Source organism: Falco cherrug, chromosome 1 (genome assembly GCF_023634085.1).
Source record: "Falco cherrug isolate bFalChe1 chromosome 1, bFalChe1.pri, whole genome shotgun sequence".
Taxonomy (NCBI): domain Eukaryota; kingdom Metazoa; phylum Chordata; class Aves; order Falconiformes; family Falconidae; genus Falco; species Falco cherrug.
The window spans coordinates 97,217,575-97,239,667 of NC_073697.1; the positions used below are offsets into that span (position 1 = coordinate 97,217,575).

The window sequence follows — 22,093 nt, forward strand, 5'->3', positions numbered from 1 at the left end:
CGGGGCGGGGCGTTGCCGGCCGCCCGGCGCCGCGGAGGCGCCGCCCCCCGGAAGCAGCTGGCCGCGCTGCCGGCGGCGGGCTGGGGCGCTCCGCCATGGCCGCCGGGCCGCGGGCTGCCGCCGGACGCCGCACCGCGCCGGCCCGCTGAGCGCCCCCGCTCCCCGCCGCCCGCCATGGGCGCGCTGTTCCGCGGCGAGCCCATGTGCCTGGCGCAGCTCTTCCTCCAGAGCGGCTCGGCCTACGAGTGCCTCAGCGAGGTGGGCGAAAGTGGCCTGGCCGAGTTCCGAGACGTGAGTAGCGGCGGCGGGCCCGGGCCCAGCCGGGCGTCCTGGGAGCCGGGGGCAGGAAGGGGAACTCGGCGGGGGGCGGCAAGGGGAAGGCCGAGGCGGGCCGAGCGGTTGCCGCGGGAAGGTGGAGGTTCCATTGCCGAGGTGCGATCTGAAAGCCTCCAAACCCTTCTCTGTCGCCGCAGGTGCGAGGCTGACTGCGGCGGGGGAGTCGGAGAGGCTCTAGGGAGGGCTGCCTGGGGGTCACTCCGTCCTGCCTTCCGCACAGAAGTAGCTTAAACTTGGGGTGTTTTGCGGTTGAATCCCATGGGAAAGCCATTACCCACCTGAAGGCACCTTGACTTCAATCTGAGTGCACGCGTGCACCCCACTGACACGCGATAGTAACACCTTAGTAGTTGCTCTGTAGGTTGATTCCTTCAACATTACAGTCTGCTGGTTTGTAAAGCGTGTGTTCCTGAAGGAGCAGTGCACCTTGGAGCAAACTACGTGCCTGACTAACGTCAAATAGGGTTGGGTAACAATTAACCTTGTTTCTGCATTGTCTCATCGTAATTGTATGAGCTTTGCTTGCTGAGACGTTGGCATTTCTTCCAGGTATTCTTCAGAAATGTAGGTTGTACAATCTTTGTAAGGAAAGCTGGGAGGACTTAAATTAAATTAACAGCTGGTTAGTAAATATGGCAGGCAGGAGGAGACCAGTCTGTAGGAATCATTACATGGGTGTTATGTTTAATATTTTGATGCCATTCCAGGCATCTCCTGCACCTTTTATTCCAGAAACAGCATATTTAGTGGTTCTGATTTAAAAGCTAAGTAATCAGAGACATTGCACGTGTCATAATATGGGGATATAAAAAAAAAAGGCTTTTTCAGAACTCAATATTTCAAATATATTCTGTAGAAAACCATTGCAAAAAAATCACTGGCAGAAAGGTTGTTTGTTAATTTGAAGTTGTTAGGCAGTACTTTAAAACCATAGAAATAAGGTTAGGAATGGTTTCTCCGGTAGACCTAGTTATTTTGTTATTTCAGTAAAACTAGCAAAAGGCATTGTTCATTCTGCTTTTGTAAAAGCAACCTTGCTATTTGAACTCTTTTAAATCTTTTTAGGTTTTCATACCTTCTTAGCTGAAAAGCACTTTGTAGAAAGAGATCACGCAGAACCACATGCAAAATTGTCTCGTGAGAAGTCACAGAAATAGATGTGGTTTTTTAGGGGTGGTTGCTCAGTGCAATATTTAATAATAATTTTGTCCTTCTCTTTCAGCTTAACCCAAATGTGAGTGTATTTCAAAGAAAATTTGTTAATGAAGTGAAGAAGTGTGAAGAAATGGAAAGAATACTTGGTGAGCTTTATTTTCATGTCTGCTCTTTCTCATCTGCGGCATTATTAAAGTTTATATTTTTAGAGTGGAACTACAGTGAAAGTTTCAGCTATAGGTTTTTGTAATCTTCTCAGTCTTGTATGATCTCAGTGCTGTAGAACTTTAGAAAATTTTGGTATGTATGAAGCGACAGATATACATACACTCATATGTAGAGTCTTTATGTAGATTTTTGGAGCTGGAGATGACTGTAGTACTGAATTGGATTGGAACATACAAATATATTCCTTAGTTTGTCTTGATATGCTGCATCAGTTTTGAGTGTATTGGAGTCATTTAGGTTGGAAGGGACCTCTTGATATCACCTAGGTAACCTCCAGCTCAAGAAGAGTCAGCTAGGCCAGGTTGTCCAGGACTGTGTCTGGTGGAATTTTGAATATGGAGACTCCACAGCCTCTCTGGGAAACCTGTTCCAGTGTTTTACCACTGATCTCTGTTTCTTGGGTTTTTGAGCTGTAAAATTTACTTACACTGCAACACGTACGTGCTAAATACAGGTTGGGTTTTTTTTAAGCTCAGAGGTGAAGAAGAATTGCTGATAAATAGTTGAGACCATTTCAGTATTGACTGCTTAGAGCTCTGCTGAGAAGCTCTACTCTGGATATTTCCTTGGTTATAAGATATGGCTGTTTTTCATGTTGTGTAGCTCAGTACTGTTGAACTTCCAAGCACCCTCAAAAATACCTGAAGTTAATTGTATTCACATGGTAGTTAATGAATAGAGAAGGGTATGTAGAACATTACAGCCAAGATGCAGATTTATTCAGCATATCCTGAGGAAAAGTTACCATTGAAAGATTCTTTTTATTGGAATCTCTCATCAGTCACGTGCTGGTCATGCCAAACCATCCCAGTAGCTATTTCAGCAATCTCCTTGCCCAGCATGAGTTGCATTTGTTGTCAAGGTTGCTTAAGCCACCTTGTTTGAATGCTTTTTATTCCAAACATGGGTCAATGAACAGAACATCAGTTTCTGGCAGATGGCATGATCAGCAGAAAGTGATATCTTGCAGCAACAAAGAGATATTATGAAATGTTAAAAGCTTCTTAAAAAGTACTTGTGGTTGGAAAATTTCAGTCAGAGGACTCTGAAGATGATTTGCTTCTGCAAACTTCCAAGTCAAAAATGTTCTCTGTGTTTTATTCCTAGCACTCCATAAGCTCCTCTTTCTTTGAAGACTGTAGTGTTTGTGTTGCTGCTGAAAAAAATGAATAAAATGGGCCTGATGCTGCAGTGTGATCAGCACCATCAGTAGCAGCTGAAGGTCAACTGTGCAGCATTCCAGGAAGTGTAAGGCAATACGGTTTCCTTTCTGATTCTCTGTTTTTCTTCTCACTCTAGGGTATTTAGTACAAGAAATTAAAAAGGCGGATATTCCACTTCCTGAAGGAGACGTTGCTCCTCCTGCCCCATTGCTGAAGCACATTTTAGAAATCCAGGTAACTTTTCCATGCAACAGATGCCAAAAGTGTAGAATTGAATCTTGGAATTTTATTTCAAACTTGATTACCTGCTATCTTAGGACTTAAGTTATAGGGGCGTGGCAGAAGCATTTGCTTTCCTTTTTGTCAAATTTATTTTCTTTCTCCCAGTGTTACTTCAAAGACTGCCAGTGAGGATTTGATACTAACACAAAATTCCTGTGAAAGGGTCAAAGCTAACTCATGGGGTTTGCATTCATCTGTTTTATTTTGATGGGCTGGCATATTACACTGTTGAATTACACTGAACAATTACATTGTTCAGGCAAATTATCATCTGTACCTGTAGTCCTTCAGCTTCATTTATTGCTTTGGGACTTATCTAAGACTCTTTTTGTGCATCCAAAATTTCTGGGGTGTGGGGAAGTTTTATGTGCCCAAGGTTCTGCAAGTTGCAGTGTTGGTTGTGTAGCAAAACGTGGTGCTGTTTTCTCTGAATCCTTTTTCTGATATTGCGTTAGAAGTAGAAGCTTGTAAAATCCAGATGTAATTTTGAATGACATTCTGTTTTGCTGTAATTCTATTGAAATAATAGGTAGCTGTCTTCCACCCTGTACTATCTGATGTTCTAATTCCAAGTCTGCGTTACTTAGCTCAGGCACAAATTAGGGGCAGAACAACAGGCTTAACAGATGCCAGTGGAGAATCAAGTGTACTCAATACAAAGTAATTTTCTCCAGACTGAGGAATAGAACTTATGGACCTTAAGTTAATTAAGAAATTGGGAAGCTCCCATCATTGTGGCAAATTAACATGTGCTTAAAATTCATTCTCCCCCAGTTTCCAAAACAGTGTAACTGATTCGATGTCATTTTTTTCTCTGTGTCTCAGGAACAGTTGCAGAAGCTGGAGACAGAATTGAGGGAAGTAACTAAGAACAAAGAAAAGTTGAGGAAAAACCTGCTTGAACTGACAGAATACACGTGCATGTTAGAGGTCACACAAAGATTTGTCAGGAGAACAGCTGAGGTACTGCTTATGTTGTTTGGCAAGGAGTATGTGTCATGTGGTGGTTTTTGTTCCCTACTGTTAGTAGTTCTAGAGAAGTGCATGTCTCTGTGTCGGGCTGTACGGCACTGTATGCTGTTCGTTATTAGCGCTCAGTACCTAGAGAACCTGGCTGGCCAGCTCTGGTACTAGGCTGCGTTCATAAACATAGCAAAATGCAGCCCTGAGTTTAGAGGAGCTTTGATTTCTTTATTGAATGATTTGAATGTTACTGCTGTCGTCAGTTGAAAGTGAAGGCATATTTGTATTTTGATGCATAAATTGTGCTAAGAAACATACCATGTAACTTTTGCAATGCTGACTATAATTGCTAAGAACAGTACACTTGAGATCCTGAGATCTCTCTGTTGTCTGATTTGAACGCAGAAAGGGTTTTATATTTTTATTGAAATAATTTACTTAATTAGGTTTTCTTCAGGATAATAAATGAATGGCAGTAGGGGTTTTTTTCTGAAATCTGTGAGTGATCTTTCTTTTATTCTCTAGTATGAATCCCATTTACACGCAAATTATGAAGAATTTCCGTCTGTGGAAAACGAGCCATTAATGGATTACAACTGCATGCACAGACTGGGTGCCAAGCTGGGGTAGGTATGGCTCAGTCCATGCCTGGCAGGCTGTCAGTGTTTGCTGTTTCAAAACTACTTGATGAACTGTTTTCTTAAATAGTGGGCTGTTTTCTTAAAAGTTGGAATGTAGTGATTTCAGATGAGACAGGCTGTTCTAGGCAGGGTAGAAGTTTGACCCAAATGTACCTGTGTAACAAAATTGGATTATTCGGAGAGGGAAGTAGGACACTACCAAAAAAAAGGTCACAAAACTTCCATCAAACCAAGCATGTGTATTAAGGAGAATATCTAAGTGCTCGAAATCAGTACTTCTACTGTTCAAACTGTTTTTCTAGGATAAACACACGGTGTTTTAATCACCTGGCAGTGTGAGTTGTAGCATTAATAACAGTATTGCCTACTTGCCTTTAGAATGATGAGTGGATACTGCTCTCTACCACACCGTTATAAGAGGGTATCTTACCAAGAAAAGGTTAAGAACCTTAATATCACAGAAAGAAACAATTTCAAATATAATTCTGGTTGTGTGCTCAGGCCTACAGTCTGTTTTCTGAATAGAAATTGAATCTAATTTATATACTAATTAATACCTACTTAGGGGAAACAGAAAATTTACCTTCTTTCCTTCTCTAGAGATGGCAGTTGTTAAATTATCGTGACTGTGTGATCCTGAGTGACGATGTACTCTGACTTTTTTTGTGGATTTTAGCTTATTTTTCAAATTGGTTTTTTTTTTTTCCCTATAGATTCATATCTGGGTTAGTTCACATAGCAAAAGTTGAAGCATTTGAAAAAATGCTGTGGAGAGTCTGTAAAGGCTATACTATTCTTACATACGCAGAATTGGATGAGTGTCTGGAAGATCCAGATACTGTGAGTAAAGATTGCAACTATCAGTTTATTTATTTTGTTTGTACTTTTCATAGGACTTGGAAAAATTGCTACTCAGGTCTGCCTGCTATGAATGTAAATGATTTCCCAGTGCACTTGGAGGGAAAATTCTTCTAAAGTATTAGAACTTGTAAGACTGTAAAATTCGAGGGTCTTGATACCACCATAACTATAGGAGTGGCAATTAATTTATCATGATTCAACTTGATGAGTGCATAATTTTATTGTGGAATAATAGTGACTTTGTGATTGGCTACCATGATCAAAATACATGGCATAAATGGCTCCTTGGATATTTATTAACTAGGTCTGTACAGTACATTACCTTTTAATATTAATTTTATTTGTTCATTCAGTAAATAAGGAAAAAAAAGTCTGGAGTACAGTTAATCTTCTATGAAGCTTTTTCTCTGAACTTACAAAATTAACTTTCTGCAAATCAGCAATTATGGCTGCCTAATCTGTCACTTTAAAATTTTGCTTTGACCCTAATTTGTAACGTTTTAATGTCTTCAGACTTTTTTCATTACTGATAATTCTGAGATGGTAAAATTTAATCTCTTATTTTCAGGGAAAATATTTTCTGTTTTTCTCTTAAAAAAAAAAAAAAGTTATTGGCATACTTGAATTTTATTTTTTGATCTTCACTAAGATGGTGAAAGGTTAATGCTACTAACACAGCATTTTCTAATTATTCAGATCTGTTATTTTGCTCTGTAATTGTATCGCAGTGGAGTTGTTGGTTAAAAACAAACTTCATCAACTTTTTTTTTTGTTTTTTAGGGTGAAACCACAAAATGGTTTGTTTTTTTAGTGTCCTATTGGGGTGAACAAATCGGCCAGAAAGTTAAGAAGATTTGTGACTGGTAAGAAGTAAAAGTAATACATATGATTTCTTTATATCTGGGTTGTTTTGTTCTTAGTTTTCCCACAGCTTCCCTTCCTTGTAGGTATTGATATTTAGGTAAGATTGTTGAAGTTAAATTTGTTCCTCCCACCACCACTAGCATCTAGCTTTATAATTATGCAATACACAAATGTATGTGTGTATTGCAGTCCTTATTAAGTACAGGCAAAATACCGACGCACTCAGTTGAATCTGTCCCGTGGTTATTCAGTGGTGTGTTGTGGGTTGACGAGGGCATGGGGTTGGGTGGTTTGTTTTGTTTCAGTTTGATTATTTAACACAAACTTCTGTTTTTCTGTAGCTATCACTGTCATGTGTATCCCTATCCAGATAACATGGAGGAGCGCAAGGCAGTTGTTGAAGGACTAAATATTCGTATTCAGGATCTTCATACTGTGAGTAAATAACAGTATTTCTTTTGCTGCAGTTATTGTGCTACAGGAAATCATTTGATGAATCACTGCGTTAAGTACCTGAATAGGTTTCTAAAACACATACAGCTTTGGGTCTGAGCATGACTGTATGTCATGTCCCTGATGTCTTGTTGCATGTATTTATTAAACTTCTGGGCACTTGGCGTTGCCTTCTGTTACAAGCGGTAGTTAGCTGCCCTCCTACAAATGTGATCTGGCATTGGACAAATACTAGGTGCTCTGACTGTGGTTACCATAACCACTGTGACATTTCCAATGAAATCTTTTTGCTTTTTTCTTGGACAAAGGTGTTGCATAAAACTGAGGATTACTTACGCCAAGTCTTGTGTAAAGCATCTGAATCCATCTATACCTGGGTTATCCAAGTGAAGAAGATGAAAGCCATTTATCATGTACTCAACCTGTGCAGCTTTGATGTCACAAATAAATGTTTAATTGCTGAGGTTTGGTGTCCAGTGGCTGATCTGCAAAATCTGCGCCACGCGTTGGAGGAAGGTTCAGTAAGTCAGCTGAATGCTCACTGATGTTAAAACTTTTGTCCTGAACTAACTATACAGATAAGGAAAGAAAATGATTATTTAAAACAGGCTAAAAGTAGGCACAGGCAGGTGTGGGTGTCTATGAACTCCTATCAAACAATTTCTTTGTAAGCAGAACCTTTATTTAGTGTTGTGTGTGGGTTTGTTCTTTGTTTTGGCTTTTGTTTTGTTTGGCTTTTTTCTTGAATAACTTCCGTGTTGGACCCAGTCTGACCATGCTATTTGCAGTCAAGTAGAAGGTGCTAACTTGAATGCAGTGCCATCTTTTATGAAGGAGAATTTTTAATAACAAATCTTCGCTTTATAGTATTGACTAATGAGTGTATTCTGGTATTTCATACAAAGTAAGGATTAGAACACTGTATGTAATCAGTGTGTTTAGAAGAACAGATTAATGTAATTATTTTTTTAAGAAGGCACAAAGGGATAAATGTTAAAATTGTGGCTTAACTTAGGAATGTTTCAGGATCAGTGAAACTGCTGATAGAAGAAATGTTTTCAATTTGATTAGATTAAGCATCAACTGAGTTCTTACATAAATGTATCTTTTTTTCTGTCTAATTAGAGAAAGAGTGGGGCTACAATTTCTTCATTCATGAATACCATCCCAACAACAAAACCTCCTCCAACTTTGATACGTACCAATAAATTCACCTCAGGGTTCCAAAACATTGTTGATGCTTATGGAGTTGGAAGCTATGGGGAAGTTAATCCAGGTTGGTCCTAGTGAAATCTGAACTGTGAGGTGTGCTATCATTACTGCTTGCCTTGTTAGAAGTTTAATTCCCTTGCTGAACTGGACACTGGTAAAAGCAAAATGGTGGCAACCATGTTGCTTATTAGTGGCCATTTTAAAATTGAAGTAGCTCATCAAAAGTACAAGTGATGCTCCAAGCAGTAAAATAGGATTTGATTTTGCTGAATGAGTTATTTTAGCATTAAAGATGCTGATAATAGCTGTATAATGTTTTACTTTGGGTAAGAGAGGATGTTTAGGGGAAAAAAGAAAACTTTGGTAATGGCTATTGATCTTACTGAAGCCTGGAGCTCATCACTTAAAAAAAATCCAGCCTTGTTGTATAGCCCAGTTAGTTTAATGTCTGTATGTATTTTTGTAGTTATGTTATGTCATGCTGTACAGGAGAACGTACATTATAATACAGAGCCAGAATAGCCATGGAGGAAGAACTGTTTCGTCTGTTTTTTATTTCCTGGGCTCATATTATTATTCTCAGAATCGTCAGCTAACGCTCAACTGCAGATTTGTCATTACTAAGGGATACACAATAAGCAGGCTTTAAACCGAGTTAGATTTATAGTGTGGGGGAAAGGTCCATTAGTAGGGGCTGAAATGTTTTTCAAACTTCTCAAACAATTTTCAGCTTTAAAGTAGTTGAATTGCTTAGGCATAGTTCAGATGGCAGCATCATCTGTTGTGCTGTGTGCCTGAAATTTGTGATGTTGCCTTTTCAGCTCTGTATACCATCATCACTTTTCCTTTCTTGTTTGCGGTTATGTTTGGAGACTTTGGGCATGGTCTACTAATGTTCATATTCTCACTTCTGACAATACTGTATGAAAACCACCCTAGATTGCAAAGATCACAAGATGAGGTAAAAGGAATTACAAATAATTCACTTCCCATATAGCAAGATTATTTCAATTGAATAATTACTGTGTTTCTGGAAAGTACTATTTATTGCACATGTATTAGGCTGGGGTTTTTTTCCTTTGTTTCAGGATTTTCTGTTTAAATTTGCTGTAATCCTTGAGATTAATGTGATATCTTAACAAACTATTCACTTTTTTGAAAGAGCAGAACTATTCAAGTTGGAATGAAAGTGACAAAAATTAGTTGATATTGTTGGGCTTGTCTTTTCTTCTTCTGGGGTTACTTAGTAATGCGTGTGTTTTACAGAATGTGGTTACAGTGACTGAAGTGAGGAGAAAATTATTTTCCCAATTCCATTTTCTTGTTTCTGAAAAGGAGTTGTAGTTTGAAATTTGTTAAACTTAATTTTAACTGATTTTTTAATTGTATGGAGTTGGAATGCCGGAACACCTGCATCTCTCCTTAGAATTATATTTAACTAAGAATGGCTGCAAATGCCTAACTTCTTGAAAACTAGTCCTGGGAAGGAAAAGTGGCTTAGAAACACTATTCATTAATGTAGTGATGCCAGTGAGAAGAGTCTTAGTTTGTAATGGGAGTTTGCATGGGGGTTTCAGATCTGTGCATTCAATTTAAACACAGTTGTTTTTCAGAATATACTTCTCATTCCTAGCTCTGTTTCCTCATGCATATAAACCTTTGCATATAAATCACTTTTGCATATTGACATGCTTAAATCAAAATTGTGTGTTACATTTTGATTGGCCTCAGGCTTCTTCCTATTCCTTAATGACTGTTCACAAGAGTTTTTAGAAGTCTTTGTATGGCCAAAACTGTGTGTCTGTTAGAGATGTCTACATAACGATTGTTCACATAGCAGATGATGATCTCTATTTTATCTTTTTTCCAATATTTACAGATAATGAAAATGTTATTTGAAGGCCGATACGTTATTTTATTAATGGGTCTGTTTTCTATATACACTGGGTTGATCTATAATGACTGTTTTTCGAAGTCATTAAATATATTTGGTTCTGGATGGAATGTTTCGGCAATGTTTGAACAGCAGGTTTGGCGGTGAGTAGCATGCCTATTTGCTATACCATTAAAACAAATACGTACTTCCTGCAACAGTTTAACCCTTTTGCTCACCCATCTTAACTCCTTTTATTGAGAGCAGTAAATAAATGCAGTGAAATCTAGCAAAATCTAGTTGTTAAGGTATCAAGTGCTAGTGCACTAAGGGCTGATACATCTACACTTAGAATAAAAAAGGCAGTAATAGTTATTTAAAACCAGAAATTCATATTGGTCATTATCGTAAATTGGGAAATCCACAGAGAACACAATTTATTCCAAAACCACTGTTAGAATTTTATTATATTTAATTCAGTAAATCTATCAGGTTAATCTCATATTTGTCAGTGCTGCTTTGCTGGATTTACATGTCCTCAGTCACCTGGATCATTTTCTAGAATATCATTTGGTGTAGATGACAGTCAGTTTTCTCCTGGAACCAATTCTGTTGCAATATCCTAATGCTATACGCTGGCTAATAACTCTTGGTGATTAAGAAGTGCAGCTGGCATAGTATCTTTTTATTGGTAGTAAGGACTTGCACCGAATTTTATGGGGTGATATTTCTAGGGTTTATTCAGTCTCTAAACCTTCTTAGGTGTGTTTTGTGTATCTCTAAAGAACAAAAAGGTTCTTATGAATGGCTGGAGACTTCAGTTGTACTGTAAAATCCTAACAAAAGGCACTGGGACTTTGTCTTGTGTATTCTTTTTATTCATAAAAGGCACTGCCTCCTGTGTTATGATTTGTCTTTATGCTAATTGTTTTAGTTTGTCTCCAATTATTATATTTTCCAGGAGAGGTTTCTGAATATATATATATATATATCAGATTTTGAGAGGAATAGTAAACAAAGGGCTCATTTTTGTGGAGAAATTTGTCCTAGGTCATGCTTCTGGAATGAATAGCCAGGCAACATTAGTATCTACTGTAAAGAAATCAACAATTAATGAAATAATCAATTACCTAGTAATCATCAGTCTTGGCACAGCTTTTCTTGGTAGTAAAAAGAAAAAAAAAAAAAGAAAAAAGTAGGTTATGTGAATTGTCAAACATACTTTTTCACCAAGTAGGATAACCTTATTTCTTTGAGGTGTCGTGGCCCTTTGGTATTTAAATGTTCACAGCTTGCATCTCATTTTTGAGCCACTGCCTGTTTTTGAGGCAAATAGTAGAGTCAAACCCACTGACTTTGGTTAAAATGTGAATGGGTGGTGAATGCTGTGTTAATTTAAGTTGGAGTGGAAACTTATCCAAATGTAAAAGGGAAAAAAAAATCTATGAGTTATTCTTTGGGTGTTTGTTAGTGAATTTTATATAAAAACAAATTATGAGCTTTCTAAATGAGACATCCCATTCTAGGGGCATGAGGAATAAAATCCAGAAACTTTCATTTCAAAGACAGTTAGTGCAAATGAAGCCCAGATTGTGAATTTCTTGAGTTTGGGGTTTTTTTTCCTATTTTTTTTATTAGCCAGGCCTTTGTGCTTAGAAATCCTTTTATTCTTTTGAAGTCTGACAGTGGGTGAGCTAGTCATATAAAGGGAAGCAGGCAGTGCCCTGTAGAACTGAAAGTATAATTTGTAACTATATTTAAACAATGTCAGATGTGATTGTGTATTTGTTTCTTTGCAGTCTTGAGGATCTGAAGTCTAATCAGTTTTTAACATTGGATCCAAATGTTTCTGGTGTATACAATGGAGCTTATCCCTTTGGAATTGATCCGGTTAGTTCTATTCTTTTAAGTTATCCATTGGCAATTATCAGTCATTTTAAAATCAGATTTTGGTATGTGTATTAGGAATATAGATCTTACTATGGAAAAAACATTTCTGCTTGCATCCTCCACTCAAAAAAGTTTTTCCCTTAGTGAGTAAAGAAAGATTTAACTTTTTTCACAGAACTCAAATTTCAGTTGTTATCCCCATTTGAGGTAGAATTCTGGTCTCCAGTAGAGAAAGGATACTGTTGTATTCCTTCTATTACACTGTTCTTTACTGTTGGCTTTGTTTTCTTCTCTTCAGATATGGAATTTGGCAAACAATCGTCTCAGTTTTTTAAATTCTTTCAAAATGAAAATGTCTGTGATTTTTGGAGTGACTCACATGACGTTTGGAGTTGTATTGGGGGTATTTAACCACTTGTAAGTACAAGAAGTTAAGATAGTATTAACATTGTAGTTTTTGTCAGATCTTGAATTATAACAATCTGGTAAGAGAAACTGGAACAGTTTTTTAAAAACAGAGTAATAGTAATTGTGAAAACTGTTCTTAAAAAGCAGTGACAGAGAAGTCTTTCTGAAATGTGTTATGCCAAAAAATCTGATTAAATCAAGATTTTATTTCACTTGTTGCTAGATAGAGATATGTGCTTCTTACGGTTTTGATTTCCACTGAAATACGTGACTAAAATGTCACTGAATATGAAGATATCAGTTCTGGATTGTAATTTCAGTCCTGCTGTTTACAAGTGCTGGATACTGTTCTGTTTTATTGAAATCACGTTTGGGTCATGTGTTTACCTTGATCTTTCTTTGTAAGGCTTATTTTTAATTTTTTTCCCATATTTATCTTTTAGGCATTTCAAGAAGAAGTATAATATTTATTTGGTTTTTCTTCCTGAACTTTTATTCATGATGTGCATCTTTGGCTACCTTGTGTTTATGATCTTCTTTAAATGGTTAGCGTATTCTGCGGAGGACTCTACATCTGCTCCTAGTATTCTGATTCAGTTTATTAACATGTTCCTGTTTCCTGGTGGTGAAACAGAGGTCTTCTACACCGGGCAGGTACGTAGTGTACTTAACAAGCTTCTGAACATCCTGTGTTCCCTGTACAGGTAACACTTTACCAGTCACAAAAGGCTGATGGATGATTGGTTCCCCTAGGAAGGGGAATGTATCAGATTAAGAGGAAATTGAATAAACGTTATGACTAAATAACCTATTTACTCTTTAATTGGTTGTAAGATTTTATGCCATGACTTGTGAAAATACCTGTTTCTAGAACAAAATCTCCCCAGTTAAAATTAAGGCTAGAGAACAGTGTCTCATGCTTGTAATGCTGATACTTTTCTATGTGCTGTAAATAACCTTGCTAATACCAGTATAACGATACACTGATGTGAGGAATATCAGTAATGCCTTAATCTAGAACCCAGTCCTGAAGATGATGGATGTCTGTAACCTAATGTAAGGGCCTGATTAAGTAAAATATGTGCATGTTTAGTTTGGAGTACATACCCACTGAAATTAGCAGCGTTTTTCTTAGGCTCAAAAAGGCCTTTAGAGGAAAATGAGAAGTCTTTTCCTACTCTTGATTTTGTGATCTAATTTAATTTTTTCTTTCTCCCTCAAACAGGTTGCTCTGCAGAGGTTTCTACTTAGTATAGCTTTTCTTTCTGTTCCTGTAATGCTTTTTGGTAAACCACTTTATTTATATTGGTTGCGCAGTGGAGGCCGAGGCATTAGAATGTACAGAGTAAGTGTTGAGAGAAACTTGTGTATTTCTTCAGTATAGAAGAATTCAGCTGGTGTTGTGTTGCATATAGAGTAATGTCCTTACTAGAGATTTCTACTCAACTTGGAAAGTTTTGGACTGTAACACATAATAGTACTTTGTTTCTCTAGCTCTCTTTTTGCTTTTGTCTCTGACTATATTAAATAAATGTAAAAAATGACACTGGCAGTCCACTTGAAGACATGGTACGTTTCTGTTTTGTAGAGTGGCTACAAGCTAATTCGAAAAGAAAGTGAAGAAGAACTTTCTCTGCTGAGATGTCATGATGTAGAAGAAGGAAGCAGTCATTTAGACAGTGGGCACAGAGAGGGGGATGGAGAGGAGGTAATGATGTTTTTGCTTAATTTCTAGTTTGTATGTCATTAAAAGCAAATTAGAAGTGGAAAAATCAAGATGATAATCTCTACACTGAGTCCCTGGAAGTTTTCAAGAAAATCAGCTGAGCCTTTACAAAGACCTTGATGCTTGAATGCAATTTACCTATTTTTTCAATTGTTGCTATTTTAATCATTATTTCTTGTTACATTCTGATTGCTACAGTAAACCACAATCTATCTGTAGTGGAGAACAGGAGGAGTGCGTTATTTGCACATAGAGACCTTGCATCTAAGGCTATAGGTTTTCCAAAATTGAAGAGTGGGATAAAAATTCTGGGCTTTGTATGGTTTTATGGATTCTTAGAATTAAGTCACGAGGATGACTGCCCAGCTTCCTGTTAATTAATCTTGGCTTTTCGTCCAGACAAAAGTCTCTTTATGTCTGCAAATTACATCTTGTGATGAAGATTATTGCTAATGGGGGTTGGGAGACATGGGCAGTGTTCCTAGTCCCCAGCTATTGCTGCTCCTTAGGGCAAATTTTTACAGGTCTTGACTGATTCCATTGATTTGATGTGAATTGAAAGATAAAAAATTGCTTCAGTTTCCCACTGTGCAGACTATGTACAGTACTTGCTTCACTGGGGTAGTAAGCTCTTGCTTGTTATGTATAGAATATACAAGAATTGCTTGCTTAAGTAAAATGTGTCATAGTTCCAAACAAAGTAAGTGTTGAAATTTGTAGTAATATTAGTCTTGGAAACTTTGTTAGCAACAAGTACATGCATTTACAGAGTTTACACTATTCATGTAGTTATCTTTCTATCACTAGCATTGCTTAGTCCTGCTCTTAAGGATGCAAAAATTTACATTGTAAATTTAGGATCACGGTAGAATAGGAATTAGAACCATGGCTGGCTCTGCTGCTTAGCATTTTCAAGTATTGGATCATATTCCTTGTGAAAAACATAGATTGCATTCATTTTGATTTATCAACAAAGTAGTTGGGGAAACTAACTGGAAAACTATAGCACCTGATTTTTTTTTTAATGTTGTCTCTGTAATAATGTTGTCTTAAACATAGCAAATCTTTTTTTATTTGCAGTGTATTACCCTTTAAATGGATTTTTTCTTCCATGTACATTAAGATTTGCAGATTAATGTTTTTGTTCTCTCATGCTGTACTGTGTTGTTTAGATGGATACAAATGTATTTTTATATTTCAGCTTAATTTTGCAGATGTTTTTATGAATCAAGCAATTCATACCATTGAATACTGTCTAGGATGTATTTCTAATACAGCCTCCTATCTGAGACTATGGGCATTAAGTCTTGCTCATGCACGTAAGTGTGTTGAGTTTATTTGGTTGATATTTGTTGTTGTTGGTTTTTTTTTTTTCATCTGTCTTGATTTTTAATGCTGGTTAGATGAAGGCTGGCCTATTGAAGTGATACTATTATGAAGTTATCTTTTTCTTAATTAAAAAAAATTCCCTGTTTAAACTAATCATGATCAGTGAAAAGCCCCCAAACTACAATTGGGACTTACTGTTTGGAATCTAGTAATTTTCTTCATTGTTTGCTCTGTTTTGTGAAGAGGCCAATGATGGGAGCGCAGTGTTACCTCCCATAACAGTGTATCAGCACTCACAGCACCATTTCCTGGTTTCTATTGATTGACCAGTCTGGAAGGTGTTTAGGCACTTAGGAAAGTTTTAGTGTCATGGTTGAAAATGTTGCCATCAGTAGATCTGATTTTGAAACAGATTATTTTGGGGGAGGGAGGGATGGACAGCTGACTGGGGCAGGGGATTGCTGATAGTTCCCATGTTCAGCAGATGCTGTGAATACTGTTTGAACTAGAATAAAAGTCAGTAGCTCACTGGGTGAATGTATGCAATATCAATATTAATTATGGAAACATTTCTTTAATAGAGTTATCAGAAGTTCTATGGCAGATGGTGATGAGAGTGGGTCTTCGTGTGGATGCAACGTATGGTGTTTTATTGCTAGTCCCTGTTCTAGCCTTTTTTGCTGTGCTAACAGTTTTTATTCTTTTGGTCATGGAGGGGCTTTCTGCTTTTCTCCATGCTATACGACTTCACTGGTAAGTTCACTTTTTTCTTTATATCACTTTAGTGTATACTGCCTTATTTAATAGGAATTTTTGTGTCAAAATACTAGGTGCCTTATTAAAAAGAAAAGTATAAAATTAAAGAGCCTCATGCTAATGTAGTTGATTTATTTAATTATATGAAATAAATGGCTTGTTAGTTGAATGCAATTGTTCCTCTGGAATATTTTCAGTAAATTCAATATTATATTTGATGCATATTAACCTCAACCATATTCAGAGTTGATTTTGGTGCAAGCTGTATTTGGTTTATAGTATTGCAGCTTTTCGTACTGTAGAATATTATAATGTGGATAAGTATTTCTAATTTCACGCTGGTTATACCACTGAATGGCTTCAGTCTCTTTTATTTGGTTCAACAGAACATTTCTATTAGTGGACAAAACTTTTGCTTAAGTGGGGCTGCCAACCCTTAAGTATTTTAATCCTTTCTTAGTCTTAATGTCACGAGCTCTGCATATTCAAGTGGATTCGGAGAGTATTTTGAAACCTGATGATATTTACAGTATAAGAGAAGGCAAACATGCTATATAAACACTTATAGCTCTGCCTTGTGTTTATATTGTCCTCATGATATTGTATATTTGCAAAACAATTAACTGCAACTAACTCGAAACAAATTAGTAAGAAGTCAGAAATAAGCCATTATGGCACAGTATCACTGTGTTTGGGTCTCCTGAGAAACGTGAAACTTGCCTAGGACTGTGTTAGGAAGGTTAAATAGCAGCACAGAAAGTGTAAGTGACAGGATTAGGATGGGTTTTGTTCAGCCTTTTACGATGCACAGTTTATCCCTTGGCAACTGGTCATTGCAGATTAATATACAGATTCTGTTTGGGGTTTTTTTGTATCGTTTCAGGGTGGAATTTCAGAACAAATTCTACTCCGGTGGAGGATACAAGTTTACGCCTTTCTCTTTTAAGCACATTTCTTTACATTTTAATAAAGAAGATACAGCGTAGTTTGGTTGCTGTCAGCAGAAATGTTTGGACTTGTCTGCAAATAATTATGTGATTGGATCTTGCCTTTGAATGGTTTCATGTAGGACAAAGTGTTTTTCACTGATTGCCTTATAATGCAGCCAAATAATTCTGTAATATATACCTCCCATAGAAATACATAGCAGATCTGGAACATCTTGTAAAGTATATAGATATAAAATGTACATTTTTCTTGATAAACTAATGTTGTAAATTAGTTTTGTTCTTTAAAAAAAAATGTTACTGCTTGTCCTAAAACAAGTGTAGGCATATTTTTTTGCTGTTGTTGGGGCTGTTTATTTTCTTGAATGGTTACTTTTAAGTTATACGAAAGACTTTTTGTCATATTAAACATTCATTACTAATCACATACTTAAGCAAGCTGCCATCTCATGCACTTTGGGAACAATTCAGCAATGCAACAGAAGCAATATATGTTTTCAGTATCTATCCAAGAAGGATTATGAAATGTAAATTTACACACAGCGATGCAATGTGCTCATTTTTTGGCCATATGTAAAACTGCACTGAAGATGTTAACTGTTTATTCCAAGTTCTGCTCAGAGTTATGATGTCAGTCTTTCAGAAGCCATGGGTGGTATTTAATGTGGAAGAAGTCAGGATTAGAAGTGGAGACTGGAGATATTAGCCCTCTTCTTTCCCTGTAGCCAGCAGCTTTCAGACTCATGCTCTTCTGCACAAAGCGAGGTGCGTGCAGCCTCTTCCGGTGACCTTGGTGGGTAAAAGCCTTGGGAAAAAACTCTTACGCAGCCTGGGTCAGGACACAAATAAAAGAATCAAACTGCCTACTAGAAATTTTTATCCCGGGTTCTATTTTTACAGTGTGGTCCCATGCAGCTTCCACATGCAGGTGTAACTTCTGCAGGGGGAATAAAGCATTGGCCTTGGTCCCCGTTGGCTGTAGGGCTGCCTGTGCAGCGGTACTGACCTGATGTTGTGGAACCAAAGTTCATACTGAACAGGTGGAAAGGAGTCACTTCGTGTTATTTTTTGTACTGCTCTGAAAATGGGGATATTACCATTATGTTTTAACATCTGTGCTGTAAGCACAGCATCACTTAAATTTTGCACGTGTTTCTTGCCAATCCCGAATAAAACCTGGTTTGTGCTGTTCCGAGTGGGCCCCGACGTTTGTTCCCGGTACCGCTGGAGCGGGACAGCCCGGCCTGTGCCGCTCCCCCCCCCCCGCGGGAAGCCCCTGGCGTGCCCCGCGGCCCCGGCGCTACCGCGGCTTCCCGCCCAGGCGGGCGCGGGGCTGAAGTAACCGGTCGCTCCAGAGGTGCAACGGGAACGCGCCCTCCTGAGGCGCGGCGCGAGCAGCCTTGTGGGACGAGGCGGGCGGACCGGCTGCTGACTCCTGAGGCGCGGCGGGGCGGGCCGTGGCCGTCGCTCCTTCCTCCCCCGTTGCCGTGACCACCGGGAGGCGTCTGTCGGGCCCCGGGGGCTGCCGCCATGAGCCTGGACGATGTGCGGTTGCAGTGGCTGCAGGACCGGGTGCTCACCGTCCTGGAGCTGAGCGATCCGGCGCCTTTCGAGGAGCTGCTGAACCGAGCTGGCGGCCAGGAGGCAGGGGCTGTGCTGCGCTTTTTCGACCGTGGCTCTGAGGCCGGGGACAACGGCAGCGCGGCAGGCGCGGCGCTGCTGCTGCTGCGGGCCCAGCGATGTGGCGAGGAGGCTGCGGGTGAGACCCCCCTGCCGCCCCAGCCTGCTGAGCCCTCCCCGGGCACTGCTTGACCCGAGCCCCCTCACTCTCCCCTCACCAGCTCCCCATTTCCCCCTCCCTCAGCCCTCCGTTTGCCCCATCAGCAGAGTCCCAGCCCCATTACCCCGTCCTTATCCCTTTCCCTGCTGCTTCACCCCTTGGGCAGTGTCTGGTCCACATGTTCCCCTTCTATCCCACCCATTTCCAGACCTTTCTCCTCTCTGGTTGTGCTTTGGTGGGATTTGCACCATCCCCCCTGCAGAGTGGTTGTATCACGCTTTCCTCCCATTTTATGTGTGTGCAGATACAGGGGACACAGATGAGTTTGCAGATAAGCAGCAGGAGGAAGGCCCAGGTAACCCGTTCCCCGAGCAGTTGACTGAAACAGCCCCCTCTGTGCTATTGGAAGGAAGTAGGTGGTTTGGGTAGCTGAAGTGTAGTTGTTGCAGGCCATACTGCCATGAAGGCTAAATGCAACTAGCTAATGTGGCGCTCTGAAGCAGATCCAGCAGTATCTGTAACAACAACAGTTCTTCTCCCAAGAAAGCATATCTGATTTTGTGCATGTTCTGGGCAGTGTGGCTAATGTTTTCTCAAGAACTTCTGCCTCAGGGCTCTCCTTTTAAAGAAAGCTATCCTAGTCTGGCCTTTTCATCTTTTTCAAAGAAACTGAAAGAGAGAGACTGACTGGCATGAACAAAATCAATGCACAAATGCATATCTTCCATCCAGTCTGTCTGTGACATCTTTTAGTGGCTTTGTTATTTCAGATTTTGAGAGATTAATTTTATTAAAATAAACAGAATGAATGAATATGTTCCCTTTAGTAGGAATGAATTAATTCCCTGTGACTTAGGAGTTACAAGCTCTCCTTCATTCTGACCTAGTTTATTGAGGATAATAGTGGTGATTCTGTAGAGTTAAGCTTGGTCCAGTACTTTAACCACAGTATTGCAGAGAAGCCTTTCACAAAAAACTGGAAAAAAACCCAAAGGAAAATGCATAGAAAGGGTGTCAGAAGAGAGCAATGATCTTTGGTGGCTCAGAGATTCAATTCTCTGCTGTCAGTATCTGTGTAACTCCCACAAGCTTCTGAAACAGTTTTTTTGCAGAAGCAAGAAGTCATGCTCTGATATTTTACAGGCATAAAAGAATTTTGTTCTGACTGTGCAAAAAAGATAGGACCATGAAGTTAAGTGCTGAATCCTGCTGTGGGTGTAAGTAGACTAAAGGAATGATAGAATTCAACTTCCCACTCTGCACCTCTGAACGGAGGCTGCTGCAATGCTGCAGGTTAATGCTCAAAAGCAGAAGGACAGGAGAATTATTACTTGACAGTAATATCGGCGCATACAAGGATCTAGTTGGGGGTGCGCCTATGCCTTTTCCAGTTCTTTTAAGTGTCTGGAAGCCTGTGCTGAAAGGGGAAGAAGACATGATGCACCTTCTGGAAGACAGTATAAAATGAAGTTTGAAATTCTTGACTGACCCTGGAATTCATGCAGTTGTTCCTGTGTTACAGTGGGGCATAACATAACTATAAACATTTTCCATATCATAGATTTGTTACAACAAAACCCTTAATTAATTGCATTTTCTTTTACAAAGTAGTTTCATCTTGAAATGTGTTAATCTACTTACTTTGTTGTAAAAGATCAAGTGTGTTGGAAAATGCTGATAAGGATACTCTAAATAAAGATCAATCACCTGTGGAACGCAGTATACTCACTTGTTTATTTAGATGCAGTTCTTCAGCAATAGTGCTGCCCTACAGGAAAATGTATGATTAACAGCAAGTTTGGATGGCAGGTTGTTAAAAGGTGATGCTGAAGATGGAAGAAAATGCTCAGTTGTGTAGTTTAATAAGAAAATTGGAAGGGTCTGTCTTATATGCATGGAATACCTGTTCTTTAATTGTGTTCTTTAGTGATGGCTCAGAAAAGCAAGACATCCCCTCTGCAATCTGCAGAAGATGGAAGTGTGTCAGGTCATGTATCAAGTCTCCCTGGTGGGTCTGAAATGAGTAAACTGGAGCAAAGATTTACAATAGACAGTACGGAACACACACCGCAGGTAAGTCTCTTGTATTTCACTCTGTTCTTTTGTGGATATGAGGATGGTTTCTGATACAAATATTTCACTAAAACTGGTAGGCAAGTTAAGGAGGTACAGTGCAGAGCAAGTCCTCGGTGCAGAACAGAACATTTTACAAGAACAGGAATTTCCATTCAAAACCAATGGCCTGCGGTGTCTGCCATAGCCTCTGACATTGACTGATAAGACATTGCAAAGGTGATTTACTGGGCAAAATGCTGACTTTTGGTGAGAAAATGCAGCAGTGGGTTACTTGAGTACCGCATTAGCTGTTCCCAGAGTTACTTATTAAAAAAAAGTTGCAGTTAATTGCTAAATAAAGACACCATGAGAAGAGCATGGAAGAAACAGTGAATAAAGCCTTTTGTACCTCAGATCTTTTACATAACTAGGTGGTCAGGATGGAGTCTGGGGTTTCAAACTAACCTTGGTTTATGACTGAGATGCAGGTGGAAGGAGAGGAGGTGCTTGCATATTCTCAGAAAGGGGTGGGCATTTAAGTGCCTTCTGATTTCTGCTGTTTCTGGCACTAATACTTTCAGTCCTGTTGGTCTGGAAATCAACATTGTTTCCAAAGCTGATGATTTTTACAGTTAGCTGAGTGATTTTTTAACATTTCATTTATGTTAGTGGTTTACTTGGACAGCAATGTGAAGATAATGGAGTTAAACCAATGATTCTGTCCTGTTGCTCACAGTAGACAAACATTTTCTTACTGTTAAGAAATGTGGCAGCAAAATTCCTTTATATTTTGTTTCAGCTACAAGAATGGAAAGTTGACAAAGTGTGCTTCTGCACAGCTGTTGATGAAATTCCTGAGGAATTGGTGTCAGATTCTACTGTATATTTTCTGAGAGACACCAAAGGTATGTGGCCTGAATAACTGCAGGCTCAATATTTTAAGTCTTTGCATTAAACAGTTCTTCACATTGAGAAAAGGTGATAATGACTGGGATTCAGGATAGTGCATATCCACCTTAATTAATGGGGTAGGTTAGGAATACTCTCAGAGTAGAATCAGGAATGCTTTTCATATGAAATTTATGGAAAGTTACATATCTTCAGTGTTTTACCAAAAAAGATGAAGCTTTCATACTGCACTTGGAGGAACTAAGATTAGTTACTACAAGTT

At 38.9% G+C, this 22,093-nt stretch overlaps 2 protein-coding genes across 2 annotated transcripts in view; both read left to right on the forward strand.

The window, feature by feature from the left end:
- The first annotated feature begins 52 nt into the window (after positions 1 to 52).
- ATP6V0A2 (ATPase H+ transporting V0 subunit a2) lies at positions 53 to 18,279 on the forward strand. The gene is made up of 20 exons (XM_055710690.1): positions 53 to 291; positions 1,559 to 1,637; positions 3,019 to 3,116; positions 3,990 to 4,127; positions 4,653 to 4,753; positions 5,482 to 5,608; positions 6,410 to 6,492; positions 6,835 to 6,928; positions 7,255 to 7,467; positions 8,072 to 8,222; positions 8,980 to 9,119; positions 10,038 to 10,195; positions 11,831 to 11,921; positions 12,220 to 12,338; positions 12,773 to 12,983; positions 13,555 to 13,674; positions 13,918 to 14,037; positions 15,257 to 15,374; positions 15,966 to 16,137; positions 17,024 to 18,279. Exons 1-20 carry the CDS (start codon positions 175 to 177, stop codon positions 17,124 to 17,126), a joined length of 2,553 nt encoding a protein of 850 aa, XP_055566665.1. The 5' UTR covers positions 53 to 174; the 3' UTR covers positions 17,127 to 18,279.
- Positions 18,280 to 19,172: 893 nt separating this feature from the next.
- Positions 19,173 to 22,093, forward strand: part of DNAH10 (dynein axonemal heavy chain 10) — a 57,044-nt gene continuing 54,123 nt past the window's right edge. Inside the window, exons 1-3 of the mRNA XM_027798827.2 lie at positions 19,173 to 19,222; positions 20,795 to 20,940; positions 21,722 to 21,827. Coding sequence (XP_027654628.2) covers positions 20,797 to 20,940; positions 21,722 to 21,827 — 250 coding nt within the window. The 5' untranslated portion in view covers positions 19,173 to 19,222; positions 20,795 to 20,796. The remainder of the gene's footprint in view (positions 19,223 to 20,794; positions 20,941 to 21,721; positions 21,828 to 22,093) is intronic.

What these genes read in the sequence shown, in the direction of transcription:
- ATP6V0A2 (XM_055710690.1), top strand. Translation starts at nt 175, where the DNA reads ATGGGCGCGCTGTTCCGCGGCGAGCCCATGTGCCTGGCGCAGCTCTTC. An exon ending in TGCAAAGATCACAAGATGAG is followed by an intron (nt 9,120 to 10,037) that starts GTAAAAGGAATT and finishes CAATATTTACAG; the next exon opens with ATAATGAAAATGTTATTTGA. An exon ending in GAGGCATTAGAATGTACAGA is followed by an intron (nt 13,675 to 13,917) that starts GTAAGTGTTGAG and finishes TCTGTTTTGTAG; the next exon opens with AGTGGCTACAAGCTAATTCG.